General features: G+C 45.6%; 1 protein-coding gene across 1 annotated transcript; it reads right to left on the bottom strand.

Moving 5' to 3' along the window:
- Positions 1-598: 598 nt before the first annotated feature.
- Positions 599-11,678, bottom strand: RIIAD1 (regulatory subunit of type II PKA R-subunit domain containing 1). Its single transcript, XM_036905121.2, has 5 exons — positions 11,574-11,678; positions 10,993-11,069; positions 2,544-2,590; positions 1,316-1,442; positions 599-704 (listed from the first exon to the last, which is right to left on the bottom strand). The coding sequence occupies exons 1-4, from the start codon at positions 11,661-11,663 to the stop codon at positions 1,369-1,371; spliced, it is 288 nt and encodes a 95-aa protein (XP_036761016.1). The 5' UTR covers positions 11,664-11,678; the 3' UTR covers positions 599-704; positions 1,316-1,368.
- Between the last annotated feature and the right edge of the window lie 4,043 nt (positions 11,679-15,721).

The raw sequence follows: 15,721 nt of genomic DNA, 5'->3' as shown, positions 1-15,721 counted from the left end.
GAAGGCTTCCATGTCTCCTAGGCCTGGACAGGACTTAATAAGGCCAAGTGATCCACTTCCCTGCCTCTTAGTTGAAAACCAAGTGGATGGGCAGTTTGTTCCTAAAAATCCTGAAGAACAGAGTCCACCACCTCTCTGAGTCACCTGTTAGGCTCATATTTCACAATATCCCTGACCCTGAATGGGTTTTCTTTGTTCAATCTCTTTCTCTCTTGCTATCCTTCCAGCCCAATTCCTCTTATTATTGCTTATATGGAAATAAAAGTCAATCAGCACTCGTACACTCCGTACAGTGACCCCGGAGGCAGAGAAGGGAAAAACCCAAGCCCCATGAAGTGCAGCCCCGTCTTGTTTCAGCGCCACCACAGCCAGCTGTGATCCTCTCGGGGCCCCCACCCATTCCTTTGCCTAGTCTCCGCTCTGGCAGCGGGTACACAGCACCGAGGCACACGCACAAACAGGTTGCCCACCCAGCTGGAAGCCCACAGGCCGCCACAGACAGAAAAACAGTTCTGCTGTCCATGAGGCCAAAGCAGCTCTCCTATGAAAGATGTCTTTCTCCTTCTGACTGAAATAAAGCAGAGAGAGCAGGAAGGTCTGTTTTTAATGAGAATCTTTATAAGCCTTTACAGTAGTAGACACAGCCCAAGGCAGCTTGGAAACCCACACTGACGGCAACAAGGCTCTCTTGTTTCCAGATGACCCTGAAAAACACAAACGGTGCTGCTAAATCGGAGTGTGCCTTTTTCCTACCTCAAATTTTTAAAATTGCAACCTTCAAATTCAGTTCAGAAATCATTTTGCCTGAAAAATGTGTGATGGTCATAATGGCATAACCTGGTTTGAAGACAGCAACAGGAAGGTGGCCAGGCCAAGAAGTGGCGAGGGAAGCTGCTTCCACCATTTCCCGCCATGGGTAAGCCCCTCCACTCCCTCACCAAGGACACAAGGAAAGGCCATCTGCAAGGGCACTCTGGAATTCTGCAATCTGAGGCCAGGCCATGAGACTGACAGGCGCCACCCCCCACCCCCATCTCCTGGTCACGCTCCTTACTCAGCAACTACTCCTGCTTCCGTTCTCTCAATCATTTCACTGAGAAGGCAGATGTCTCTTCCCTCCATAGACACACTAGACAAACCCTGGGCCTCTCTTCAGTCCCTAACTCCCCAAAATAGTGTCAAGAAAGCTAAACACTTGCATGGAACTCCTCTTCAGCTTTCCATTTGGTTTCTTTCACACCCTGGGCCAAGAAGCCAGTGCTTACTTTCACACGAGTACAGAAGCCTCTGTCTGTACATGAAGTTTAACACCCACCCTGAGGCTGGATTCTTTCTGGTCTCTCTCAACAGCTGAACATCATGATTTTGCTAATTAGCTACTTTCTTCTCCTTAATTAGCTGCATGTGAATCTTGTTGGGAAGTCTTGGATCCGTGAAATAGTCTGGGATAAGAATCAAAAGAAGAAATCATCTCAACCCAAGGGAAAAAAGACCAGGAGGGAGACAATTTATTCTACTAAAAAGTTAGGATGGCTCAGTGTTAGCAGAACTGTTATTGGTGGCCCTGCTTTACAATGTAATATGAGATGTCACAACAAACCCCATGGTCACTATCCCCTGCCTGGGCAGTTCTGAGCCTTCCAACTCAAGTGTTCCCAGGAAGGGCTTACACAGGGTGGCTCTGTCCCCTCTGCACTGCCCTGTTCATTGGCTTGCTGATGCACAGGGAGCCATCAGAGGGCTGAGGGAGTCTCTGTGTTTTCTGCTTCCAGCCCTCCTTTTAGCCCAAATAAATACCAAGTATTATTCTTGTCTCAATGCAGCTTGCCAGCTTCTGTCTCTGAGATATCACGCCCTCTCTGAGAATATCCCTTTAGAGGAGAGCCAGGCTCTCACAGGATGACGACAGAAGAGGGTTTTTATACACCCAGCATAATGTGAATCAGAGGCAGCATCTGCTGTGGCAGCAAAGACATACTTAGATTCAGCTAAAAATGGGTTGAGGCTGTAACCGACTCCCAGGGCATTTAGGACTCATGAAATCATCCAACACAGCCCCTTCCCTTGAAGTACCATTGACCTTAAGCCATCTCGGGCAGCAGAGCCCATTAGAATCACCTAGGGAGCCTTTAAAACTCTGGCTGCTGGGCCCCATCATGGACTAATTAAATAAAAATCTTTGGGGGTAGGCCTGAGCATCGGGATTTTTAAAAGCTCCCCAGGTGATTCTAATGTGCATCCAGGATTGAGAACTCTACTTTAAGATTCCCAGGGAAAGATCTGCCAGTATGTTCTTTTGGAAATCTCAAAAGTCTTAACAATCCTCACCAAGAAGGAGCTCTGCCTCATTTCTTACCTGTCCTCATTTTGAGGAAATGACAATGGAGAAAGAGCCTTCGGAAAAAAGCTCCCTTGGGGGACATCAGGTAAAGAAGTACCCCAGACTCTGCAGGGGGAATCCTGGGCTTGTGTGAGTCTAAATTCACAATAATATTCCTTGTACTTGTTTATCAAACACCCCAAACAGACACTGCCCTACTCACCTGCAGCAAATTCTTCGATGTTGTCTGGTCTCTTCAAAAACATTTCTCTGGAAAACATGGAGGGCTCAGAGGAGGAAGAGAAGCAGGCTCTTAGGATGGCTGTGCCCCACCGGAGGCCCTGTGCTTTCAGGGAGCCTGCTGACCTGGGACATCTACCTTGGGAGTCAGTAAGTCAGGGGACTCCTGGAAAAGACCCTTTTGCTCTTTCTTTTCCTTAAAGTCAGGATCTGAGGCAAGAAGCAAAATATTCTTGTGGAGAAAGGGAAGGTTCCTATGGCCAGGATTCTCAGCTGGCCCTGGCTGGCTAGCTCACTGCACACCTGTGGGCAATATGTTGGTATTGACTCTATATAAAGAGCTCCGCCCAGTGCGCTGGGCAGGAGAGTAGAGGCTGTAGTGGTGGCAGTGCTGAGGACAGAGGCTGAGACGGCTGCGGGGGCAGAGAGGCCCAGAGGCAGAGACCGGCTTGCTGCGTGCAGACTCGCTCTGAGTAGATGGATTCTAGTGATTGACCTGCCCCCATGGGAATAAAGTTGGGTATAAACCCTTTCACCCCAGGAATGTTCCATTGTCATTTTTTCAGCCTCATTGAATCCATAGTGAACTTGCCCAGGGCTGCAACCCATTGGCAAAACAGTTCTAAATAGCAATAAGCCTAGGTATTGCTCACAACACAGGACAGCTAGCCAGGTAAAGATTGTCACTCATACAACAAACATTTTCACAGAACCAGTCTAAGCCAGAGGCAGGTGGTAAAGATGAAGAGCATGTTGCCTAGTCCTCAAGGGGCTTGTAGGGAAAAATGGAAGTTCCCATGGCCCGGATCCTCACCTGACCCTAACCTACTTGATGATGTAACTGGCCCACTGCTAGGCTAATGCTTCCATACCCATTGGCAATAAGCTGATATTACTTATGTTGCTATATAAAGTGCTTGCGGAGAGCAGATGCTGGAGGTGAAGGGAGAGTGAGGAGCAGAGCAAGGGCTGTGCACCGGCAGAGAGGCCCAGGGGCAGAAGCCAGCCTGCCACCTGCAGACTCACTCTGAGGCAGATGGGATTCTAACACTTGACCTGCCACCATGAGAATAAAACTGGGTATAAACCCTTTTGCCCCAATAACTTTCTGTTGTCATTTTTTGGTCTCACCAAATCCAGAGAGAACTTGCCCAAAGCTGAAACCCTCAGGTGAGATATTTGGCCTTGTTGATAGGATTCACTGCAGACCAAAAAAAAAAACCAGAACAAGCTGCCCTCATGTAAGGGATACTTCAGCAGGCTGCCCCTATGGACCCCGTCTAGACCCTCACAGGAAGATGATTGGAATACCGTTTGACTGAGGGGAGGGTCAAAGCACCCGCCTTGGGGGACCACATGTTGAAATATCAATTCATTGGTCCCCAGTGAATGTACATGTCCTGGCTCTGGTAGACACCAGAGCTGAATGCTCACTGATTTACAGCAACCCTGAGCGATTTCCTCAGACACCCACTGTTATAGATGGAAACAAAGGTAAGGCTATCAGAGCAAAACAAGCCCAAATACCATTGGGAATAGGGCATCTAATACTGTGTATGATGTTATGCTTACTTCTGATCCTCTTACAGACAATGTGGCATTATTGCAAGAGGTTTTGGGTCTTTTAGGCTATTGGAGAGTGTTTATCCTGCACTTGGCACAAATTCGGAAGCCTTTATACCATTTGTCAGATGGAGCTGGGAATGAAATGTGCAATTATCTTTGCCATTGGAAAATGGACAGTCAATGCCATGTAGGCCTTGAGTATGATAGACCTCAATTGGGAGCTGGATGTTCATGTAACCGAAGACAGTTATGGCTGGGGCCTCTGGCAGTGGCTTGAATAAGCTCATCAACCTACTGGATTCTGGTTGCAACTGTGGGAAGGAGCAGAGGTCTGGTACACCTTAATAGAGAAGCAATTGGCTGTCGTGTACCATGCCTTGCTGACTATGGAGCCCATCAAATGAAGTAGACATATTGGCCCAGGTGTGGTGGCTAGCAGGAAAGCCTGCCTCTGATGTGGCACAATGATTCCATCAACATTTGTTGCATGTGGGGCAGAAGACGATGTGGGTTATAACCCACCAGTGGGGCCTGCCTTTGACCTTTGAAGAAGTCAACAGAGCCAGCAAGAGTGCATTGTGTGACCAAGTTCCACAGCAACCTGGAGACTCTGTTCAGTGGATGTGGTCTTGCATGTTTTGACACATGGACCAGTGATAGTTGGCCCTCCTGGGGACAAGGCCTGGAGGCTGCCCTCCTGCGTGTTTCTGGTGTAACAGAAGAGTGGCCCCCAAAGACCACGGTAGTGTACCTTAAATGGCTGGCAGTTAAGAGCACCTTACCAGGAGTTCTGTTTTATCTTTATGGCCAATGCATATGCCTCTAATAGCTCCATACATAGACCCCTCAGTAGCCCCCACAGGGAGAAGGGTAAAGGTGTGGTATACTAGACCCAGACAGGATCCCCTTCCTGCCACAGTCCTATCACATAACCACTCTCTTACATGCATCCTACCTGGAGGACAAGATTTGCCTATATTGGTGTCACTAAAACATGTGTCTTATTGCCCTTAAGGTTAATCTCCTCTAATGTCTGTGTGGATTGGGCACACACCCCCTAGCAAAAACTGCTGCTTGCTGGGTGAGTGTGGAAAGTGTAAATCATGAACTCATCTGAGAACTGGTTTGAATACAACTGGAATGATCAGTTGGTGGCAATCGATCTCCTCAGGCTTTAGGACTATCATAATTTCTGCTGCTATCTGTATTATAATTTTTGTTGTTATAAGTATGTTGTAGTCTCTCTTGCTGTTGTGGAAACTGTTTACAGTGCTCCAGCCTTCTCACACAGGAACGATCAGGGAAGATTGAGGGTGTGTAGATTGTAAGGTGAGAATCCTGGAAAGGTAGAGTATAGGAAAAATGAAAGTTCCCATGGCCAGGATCCTCAACAGACCCTAGTCTACCTGATGATGTAATTGGCCTACTGCTAGGCTAATATTTACACACTGTTGGCAATAAGTCACTATTACCTATGTTGCTATATAAAGAGCCCTGCCCAGTGCTTGGGGAGAGCAGGGGCTGGAGGTGAAGGCAGAGCCTGGAGCAGAGAGCAAGGGAGAGCCAGAGGTGGAGGCAAGGGCTGTGAGGCAGTGAAGAGCCTGGAGACAGAGACCGGCTTGCTGCCTGCAGTTACCCCAAGGCAGACAGGATTCTAGTGCTCGAGTTGCCACCATGTGAATAAAGCTGGGTATAAATCCTTTTAAGCCAGGAATGTTCCATTGTAATTTTGGGGGCCCACCAAATCCAGAGTGAACTTGCCTGGGGCTGAAACCCTCAGGCAAGACAGAGCTCCTGTGTGGTGGGACACATATTCAGCCCCACAACCTGCTGAGTAAGTTTAACCATGAATTTCCATAGAGGTTGGCAAAGAATGCAATAAACAAGGCTAAGAAGATAGACTTAGGATGGCTGTTGGCCCTGCAGGACAGGGACACTAACAACACCAACAGTGCTGGTGCCACTGAGGAGTTGAAAATGCCTTCTATCACATAGAGTTTTATGGTGCATAAAGTATGTTCACAAACATTATCTCACTTTACAACAACCCTGTGAAATGGCAGTGACTGTGCCCCATTTTACATATGAAGAAACCAAGCCTTCAAAAGGTTAATCATTTGCCCAGGTTCATAAAGCAAGCAAATAAGTGAGAAAGGGCCCAGGTCTTGTGATTCTCGGGCCGATATTCTCTACAACATGATCCCTTAGCCACGGCTGCCCTGCCCCACCAGCCTAGGAGAAGGCCTCACCTGCCCAGGAAACCCCTGCCTCCCAAGCTTCATGAACTTTGCTTCCCTTCTCCTTCAATTTAATTTGATAACTATGGAACACAAATTATGTGTAAGTAATGTTACTAGATATGAGGGATTGAATTTTAAAAAAAGATAAAATACAGCCCCACCTCAAAGAAATTACAGTCAAGTAAAAGGGAATGGGTAACTTCCCAAATGTCCAAAAGGCCAAGTACATTTCGAAAGTGCTATGAGAAGGGTATTAAGTAGGGCACTGGGAGATCAGAGGAGAGGGAAAGGTTACTGACAGGGCCCTGAAAATTTTCAAAGAACAGCTGATATGTGAGACGACCCTTGAGGTACACATGGGATTTCAGTAGGCAGGACAAGAGCAATCCAGACCCAGGGAAGCAGCAAGAGCAAAGGCCCAGAAATGAAAGTCCATGTTCTATATTGAGTGAACTTCTTGAGAGCAGGAATTGGGTCATATCCACCTCTGAACTCACCGAGGTTCAAAAGGCACTCAAGGAGAGTCAGTGCCCCCTCCACAAGGTGAGTGGTATGATCAGAGACTTTCCAACTGGTTGAAGTGGTAGGCAAGTATAGTAGTAGGAAGCAAAGGAAAGGCCTTAAAGTCCAGTGAGAGACACGCATACTCAATTCAAAAAACAGGAATGGATATATAAAGTGTGGTATATTCATATAGTAGAATACTACACAGCAATAAGAATGGAAGATCCACAAGATACTACTGAGCAAAAAGAAGCCAGGCATGAAAGACCATGTACTATAGCATTCCATTTATAAAAAGTACAACAAAGGTTGACCCAGGAATTCCACTCCTAGGAATTTACCCTAAGAATGTAGGAGCTTTCAAAAAGATATATGCACCCTTATGTTTATCGCAGCACTATTTACAATAACCAAGAAATGGAAGCAACCTAGGTGTCCATCAATAGATGAATGGATAAAGATGATGTATATATACATAATGGAATATTATTCAGCCATAAGAAGGAAACAAATCCTACCATTTGCAACAACATGGATGGAGCTAGAGGGTATTATGCTCAGTGAAATAAGCCAGGTGGAGAAAGACAAGTACCAGATGATTTCACTCATCTGTGGAATATAAGGACAAAGAAAAAAAAAGGAACAAAACAGCAGCAGACTCACAGAATCCAAGAATGGACTAACAGTTACCAAAGGGAAACAGACTGGGGAGGGTGGATGGGAAGCAGGGATAAGGGGAAAAGGGGGCATTATGATTAGCACACATAATGTAGGGGGGACATGGGGAAGGCAGTATAGCACATAGAAGACAAGTAGTGACTCTATAGCATCTTACTACGCTGATGGACAGTGACTGCAATGGGGTATGTGGTGGGGACTTGATAATAGGGGGAATCTAATAACCACAATGTTGCTCATGTAATTGCATATTAATGATATCAAAATGTTTAAAAAGTAAAAAAAAAAGATAACTCCAAGCTTTAAAGTTTAGTACCTTAAGGATATTAAACTGCTTTGCATTTATTTTTTAAAAAGTACAACAAAGGCAAATTAACCTGTGCTATTAGAAGTCAGGATACTGATTACCCTTTGGGAGAAAGTAAATGGAAGGGGCCACAAAGGGTCTGAGGTGGAAGACTCTGTTTCCTAACGTGGACACTAATATTATGTATTCTAAAGCTTGTGACAGTTCATCCAGTCTAGCATATGTCACTTTTTTTAGCAATAAGTATTTTTATTGGAATATTGTTGATATAAACTATTATATTGGCTTCAGATGTACAACATAATGACTGCATAATTGTATACATTACTAAATGCTCACCACAGTAAGTATAGTTACCCTCTTTTACCATACCAAGATACTACAATATTATTGGTTGTGTCCTCTATGCTGTACTTCCGTTCCTATGAAAGATTTATTTTACAGATTTGAAGTTTGTACTTCTTTATCCCCCTTGCCTATTTCACGTATCCTCCTACCCTCTTCCCTATGGTAACCAACAGTCTATTGTCAGTATTTATGGGTCTATTTCTTTTTTTATTTGTTTGGTTTGTTTTTTAGATTCCACATATAAGTGAAATCATATGGTATTTCTTTTTCTCTGACTCATTTCACTTAGCATGATACCCTCTAGGTCCATCCACATTGTTGCAAATGGCAAGATTTCCTTCTTTTTTTGGCTGAGTAATATTCCATTGTGTATATGTATCACTTCTTTTTTATCCATTCATCTAATGATGGGCATTTAAGTTGCTCCCATATCTTAGAATATGCCATTTTTCTGTACATTATATTTCAATAGAATTTTTTTTAAGGCAATGTTGTGGATCCATGAAGGTTTTCCAGCCAAGGAATGATATGATCAGTGTTATATTTTGGTAAGACTCATCTGCCTGGGTATTTACAGAAATATAAAATAAAGCCTCTCTACAATTTCACACTTTGCTATTGTATCTCCAGCCTAAAACCTGAGATCTCTGGGTACCCGAAATAAGTTAGATCCCTACTCTTTCCATTTCTCAGTTCCAAAATTCAAAGTATGAAGAGTTTCATACACTGTATGTATGAGTATAGACTGGAGAGCTGTGGCTGAATGGGCATAAATCATTCGGATCTGGAAAACCCAAGTGGTGAATTAACTTCCCAACAAAAACAGTTTGGAGCTTCGCATGGCTTAGAATGAGTCTAGAGCAGAGACCTGCCCAACAGGGAAGGTCAGGCATTCCGCTCAGGATTCTGGCCCCTCTTCACCCTTCCTCTTTTATACAAGGACCATCAGAGCATCCAGTACAGATTCTGGTTCTGTTTCTGGCTGATACTGGTTCATCCTGGGATGATCCAAGGGAAACAATAGTTAATACCAAAAAAGCAACCAAAAGCAAATCCTCAAACTTCAAAACAATTCCTCTCCCTCTAACATCTCCACTCCAGAAAGAGAAAGACCTAAAAGAGGCCAGAAGGGCTTCATGCTGGGTAGCTCCAGGGATAGCAAAAGGAAAAGCCCAGTGGCCTGCCTCGCCTATGGAGAGGAATGATAAGGAAGAAATGGAAGACACCTTGAGCATTCCTTGCAATAGCCGGGCACAGACACCCAGCTCCCCCTGGAAACTGTTCCTGGACAGAGAAGCAGGGCAATTTCTGACATGTGATTAAAACAAAGCACTCTTCACTTACCACCCCTAAGGATTCAAGTCCTTTTGTTTATAAACAAAGCAAGTGGTGATTTAGTTCAGGTTTTTAACATCTATCCCCAATCTCCCTGCTGCAATAATTCCTAACTTGGATTGCAAGCTCTCCAGGATAGGAGCAATGTCATCCTTTATTTCCCTTTAGAAGAAAAGGTGCAAAAAAGTGATGGCCTGATCCCCAGGGCTGGCACTGACAGAGGACCCCCAAACTGTCTATTGCCAAGCCTTACCCCTGGACCAAATAAAACCAACCTTCACGTACGAATTTCAGTTTTCCCTTTCTCCTTCCCCTATCTGCCCACTGAGAATCTGCTGCCACTTGGAGAAACAGCTAAATATGAAGATTAGTAAGATCAAGGAAAAACAAAAGGGCCTGGAAAAAAGATACCCTTCCAGTTCTATTTTTAAGACAAAGGAAAGCCCCACATCTGCCTCCCCAGCTCCCATGTTCTTACAAAGCAACGCAGTTGAAAAAACGGGGTTTTGGGTTCTGGTTCAGCAACTTGGGGAAGGTACTTCAGCTTGTAGCCTGTAAAATGGAAGTGACAGTAGGCTATCTTCTGTAGTTGCAGGGAGGATCAGCAAAAGTGTACCAAGATGCCCTACACTGTATAGGCATTGGGGACACAAACATGCTCTACCAGCTTGGAGCTTTGGGCCAGGGAGAGAATCAGCAGATGGACAACGCAATTACAATACAGTATGGTGATTGCTAAGGCAGGAAACCAACATGGTGCCTGGAAATGGAAGCCATTATTATTATTTAAACCTTGCCTATTTGTCTGTAGCCAAACAGTATTTGACATAGCTCTATTGTTTCCATCCATTGCTGCTCCATGATATTTTTTCCCCCTCAGTTCTTTGTCATCCCATTAGGAGAATTTTCCATTCAGGCAAATGGCATGCTGAAGGCAATGTAGGGAAGGTAAATATGCTCCAAGGCATGGTGGAAAATGGTCTTTTCCCCAAAACTTACAAGGGAGTGGAATCGAACTTTGGAGTCTTTCTACAACAATGTCCTCAGCTAGAGAAGGGCCAGACATCTGAATTCTTCTTAAGTTCTAGTGATCTCATTAAGATACTCTGATGGAGAACAGTGTTCTATACCCAATGGCTGGCTGCCAAGTTTTTCAATGCCAAGTTCATTCTTTCACGTGTCAGAGGTATATATTTACCCTTACAGCTAAAATGAATGAATATTAACATGTTAAAAGAATTTAGAGACAACTGAAGGAAACCTCTAAGAGGTAAGTCAAGAAACTCGGGGTGCCACAATCCCAGAGTTAGAAAAATTTAATCTTCGGATATTTTCTAACTTTCCAACCCTAAAGGAAGCAATAGGGGGTGTTTAGGAAACAAGGGGTCATTCACACTCATGATTTGGTACTGTTTTCTACTGATTGCTCAAGGCCGATCTAGAAAACCACCTACCGGAGGAAACCACTTATGAGCAAGTCCACTTCTCTGTGCGTCCTTAGATACTTTTCATTAGCAATCCGAGTCTGAATCTGGGGCACAGAGCAAAGAATCACAACTCTGTGAGACATATTTCAGGTCCAAGCCCTGGAGGTGTGTGTGAAGGGCTTGGGGAAGCAACGTGTGCACTTAAGCCCGGTCTTTTCCCAGAATGTTTGAAAATTTAAGTAGTCTATCTTCTTTTAGATCAGCATTTCCATGCTGCCCCCTGCTCAGGCTTAGGGCCTTTAACTAAGGTTCGATCTCCGTCGTTGGAAAGTCCTTGTCTGAATCTAAGCTAAAGTATCGACGGTAATTTCGGTCAGTTTCTCCGGCCAGACCCCCAGTTTTGGTCCTTCCTGAACTTTCAGGCGCCTGTCGGGCTCTGTTCTGAGCCCCAGAAGCCCAAGGATCAGCCGGGGGTCTCCGAGGGCCTTCCGCGCCCCCAAATGGGGACAGGCTACCGCCCCCTTCTCTCGGGTCTCTTCTCGCCAGTCTGGGTCCTTGTCCCGGGGGAGCTGCACTTTGGTGGAGGCGGAGGTGGGGGATGCACCCACCTTTAAGTTGCGCAGCTGCTCTACCTGCGCGGGGCTCAGGGCCCCGGGGTCCGGGAGGGGCCCCAGAAGCCCGCCCTGCAGAGTCGCCATTTTGTCGTGGTCGTCAGGGCAACGGGCCTTGCGAAGCTGAGGCCCCACCCCGGAGCCCGGCCCACTCCGGCAAAGGGGAGGAGCTGAGGGAGCCGCACGCGGCGCCTGGAAGCGTAGGCGTGAACTCCGACGGGGCTCTAAAGGTCTGCCTCCCAGGTTGGGGGACTGATTTCCTGGCTTGATTGTATATGGAATGAGCCCTTCTTTTTGACCCAACCCAACCTCAAATAGTTATTGTCTTAGCTCTAGAGCAAAACTAAGGGCAGAAGCTCGCAGACTGGTTCCTTGCCGTTTCACTTGGGTGGAAGATGGATGAAGCCCAGGAGTAGGGAAAGCGAATCCAGGTTTCTTCCATCCCCACCGCCTGGAAGCCAAACCCCGCCGTCTGTCCTGTAGACGCTGTACATTGTTTTAAGTTCTAGATTCTTTAAAGTACATGAAAGAACCTCACAGACTGTAGTGAACCAAATTATGCAGATCTCAGACTAAAGATGCTGGAAAGGACCTGCAGGGACATCCTGCCAGAAGTTTCCCTTCTTGGACTGACTATCTTGTGTAGATTAATTTGCTCCTCATAAATTCTAAATTATTTCTCCCACTACTGATTGAGTAGGGGACGGAGAAAGGCAGTTGGTCTTCAAGATGTGTTCTTCTAGTATCTAATTAAGAAAGGAAAGTGAAACGTAAAGCCAGAATGCTGAAAATAGTGTCTTGGAAAGGGCAGGAGCCTTTCTGTCAGTTCACACGTGCTGAGTTTCTACACCTCCAGAGATCATGCCCAGCAGAGGCCTTCGGAGGGGCAGAGAAGAGAGCCTGTCTTTTCAGATTTGTAAACAACTGCAGGTAAAGTGCATGAGAAGCAAACCCAGCAGCAGGTTATGGCCCTGGAGGGGCCTCTAGGTGGTCTGCTTCTATCCTCAGCAAAGACTGAGGAAAAGAAGTGAAAATGTTGGCAGTTCCCAAGCCAGGAAACAACCACAGAGGTAGATTAGGTAGTGGGCTCCAAGCCTCTTGCCAGGAGCCCCATTTGGGTTAGTGATCATTTGGGTTGGTCGTTTTTAAGGAGAGCTAATAGAGTAAGAGGTGGATAAGCTGCCATCTGTCAGAAGTGATTTTTTCAGGCGGGAGCAGAGGTTAATCAGAGGTGATAGTTTTGATGGCCAAGACCTGTCTCTTCCCACCCCTCCTCCCCCCAGAGGAGCTAGTGATGGAACTTCTAGAGCTGCACTGTCCAATAAGGTCACCATGAGCCACTTATGGATCTTGAGCACTTGAAATTTGCTGAAAGTGTCAAATGTGAGGGTAAAATATACACTGGATTTTGAAAACAGTATAAAAAATTACTGTAAATGTAGCAACCACAGTGTTTTTCTTGTGAAACCTTCATAAGAGTGTATATCAATGATACCTTATTTAAAAAATACTATGAATTATCTCATTAATAATCTTTATATTGATTACACATTGAAAATTTGAATATATCATATAAATGCATTGAATAACAATTTGTATAAATCAGTTAAATAAAATATATTAGTAAAACTAATTTCACTTGTTTCTTTACTTTTTTAATATAGCTACTAGAAAATTTTAAATTATATAAATGGTTTGTATTATATCAAACAGTGCTGGTCTAGTCTTGCAAATCTATATATACATGCACTTGTGCGCTACTAGAAAATTTTAAATTATATAAATGGTTTGTATTATATCAAACAGTGCTGGTCTAGTCTTGCAAATCTATATATACATGCACTTGTGTGCACACACACACACACATGCACATGTATGCACAGTTCCCTCAGACACCTCACCCCCATGCATAAAATAATTAATGTCTTCCTTCTGCCAGTCTGATCTGCTCGTGCTTTGAGAATCAATTAAGCCTTTTTTGACTGATCACATCCCATGGCCCAAATCCCAAATACCTGGATGTGTAAATGAGAGAGGCTCCTTTTATTTTATTAACAGCATCTCAGTCCTCACTATTGCACATTGTGTTGGCCTATCTTACCTCTCCACTTGAGGTAGACGACACTTGAAGGAAAGAAGGTTACATTGTAATCAACTTTTTGTGCATTCTCATAGATTCTGCTGTAGACAGCTTCACTGTTTTTAGTGAGACCAGCAAGTATTTGGTGTCTAGCCACTCTGCCCACACATATCACAACTTCATTTTGCCCTTTCTGAAAAAAATTCCAATTATTCAGCATTTCTCATTTAAGAACCTAAAACCAGGAGTAGAGCTCTCCCTTCATAAGGTCAAAAATCCTTTTATGTAGGGTTTTATGCATTCAGTGCAGAGGAATAAGAAAGAGGATGAGCTTGGGGATGGTGGGCAGAGAAAGCACTGTGGAGGAACAAGGCCTGGAAGCCTTTTCCTCCTGGAGAGCAACTCCCCAGAATGGGCTTGGAGTCACAGGGTTGTCACCCTAGTCTTTACCTCACAGGGGTTCCCTCCCACAGGGCCTGAAGGAAAACAGACATGTGCCCACAGTCCCCCTGCAGGGAGGGTTTGGCCAGAGCTTCTACCTCTTCTCCCTTAAACCCTGCCTCTCCACTCAGTGTGAAATCTTCTATCTGGGGACCACAGCCTAAGCGAAGGATTGGAGGTGTTTTGCTGCCTGCAGCTGTCTCCCCAATTGCTGGCTGGGAGGAGGAGTGAGGGGGGTTCATTATAATTCATTTCTGTAAATGTTTAATATTTCAATTAATATGATTAGCCCCAAGCCTGAATGAGCAGCAGGGCGGCAGATCTGCTGACAAGACACAGAGTAATGAGATCAACAGGGCCCAGGGCTTGGGGTCTTTCTAGGCTCTGTGCTCAGAGGCGTGATCTGTTTAGCATCTCTATAAAGACCAAGATCAGATTAGAAAGCAGAAAAGGAACAGTGAGGGTGGGGTAGGGGAGTGGAAAGTCACTTTCCAGATGTGTTTGCACTCTTGGTTCCCTGGCACTGCTGTCACATATTCTAACCACTGGCACTGGGTCCTCTGCCACCTCCCCCAACCCATCCACCACAGACGGACCTACTGGGAGGACGTGGGCATCCACATGATGAAATGCAATCATGTCTATACACACACACATGCATGCACGCACTCAGTCATACACACCTGCCTGAATGTGGTTTCAGGCCACAGAGACCCAGGAAGGATGGAAGGTGGTCAATGGAGCATCAAGTCAAACAAAGAGGGATATCTCTCACCCAGGGCTCAAATGGAGACATAGGAGGTTTCAGCCAGGCTGGACACTCCCCCATGCCCACAGGGAGCATTCGATGTGGGAGTCAAATTTATGGACTCAGAAGCCAGACTGAGCAGGCTCCACTCTCAGCTAGACCTCTTTCTAGCTGTGTGACCTTAGGCAGCTCATTTAATCTCTCTGTGCCTTAGTTTTCTATATTGGGAAATAATAATAGAACCTACACTATAGGGTGATGCAAAGGTTTAAACAGGCCAGTAAACATAAAGCACTTGGAGCAATGCCTGGGACTTGGAAAGTGCCAGCTAAGAGCTGACCATTACTATCACTTCCCTTCCAGAAGAGAAGGCTGCCTACCATGATAGCTGGGGTATGGGACTACTGGGACATATTACAGAGTCACTAGCGCCACTGTGAAGACATCAGGCCCCACTCAGGGGTAAAGAAGGGAATGACCAGAAGGAGGGTATTCTATCAAAGTTGTGAGCCCCAGCTGGTGAGCACCTGATGGCAGGCAAGGACTGCCCCTTCTTGGAGGTTTGAGGAGCTCCCCCACTGCATTGAGAGGGAGTTGTGAGTGGGCCCAGTGCACAGGGTTGCAGGGAGGTCAAGCTCCATGGAGATGGAGCAAACTGATCATCTACACAAGTATAGTTGTTTAGGGGAGAAATGGCCCCCAAATGTGCTCCCTACCCCCTTTTTGCTGCCTTACTCAAACAGAGAGTACCACTCAAGGCACCTAAGGGGTGGGGATGGTGGCGCTGCAGGCAAGGGAGGAGTACTTGGATTTCCTCTTCCCTAAAGGGGAGCTTGACAGCTATGGTTCTTCCCACTGAAGAAATCAGAAATCTAC

The sequence above is a fragment of the Manis pentadactyla genome, chromosome 4 (genome assembly GCF_030020395.1).
Source record: "Manis pentadactyla isolate mManPen7 chromosome 4, mManPen7.hap1, whole genome shotgun sequence".
Taxonomy (NCBI): domain Eukaryota; kingdom Metazoa; phylum Chordata; class Mammalia; order Pholidota; family Manidae; genus Manis; species Manis pentadactyla.
The sequence above is the reverse complement of the archived record's forward strand: the minus strand, read 5'-3'. Positions and strand labels throughout refer to the sequence as shown.

Coding starts and splice junctions, on each gene's coding strand:
- RIIAD1 (XM_036905121.2), bottom strand. CDS start 11,663: ATGGCGACTCTGCAGGGCGGGCTTCTGGGGCCCCTCCCGGACCCCGGG. Junction 2,591..10,992: donor CTCATAAGTGGTTTCCTCCG/GTAGGTGGTTTT, acceptor CATGTTTTCCAG/AGAAATGTTTTTGAAGAGAC. Junction 1,443..2,543: donor CATCGAAGAATTTGCTGCAG/GTGAGTAGGGCA, acceptor TTCTTATCCCAG/ACTATTTCACGGATCCAAGA.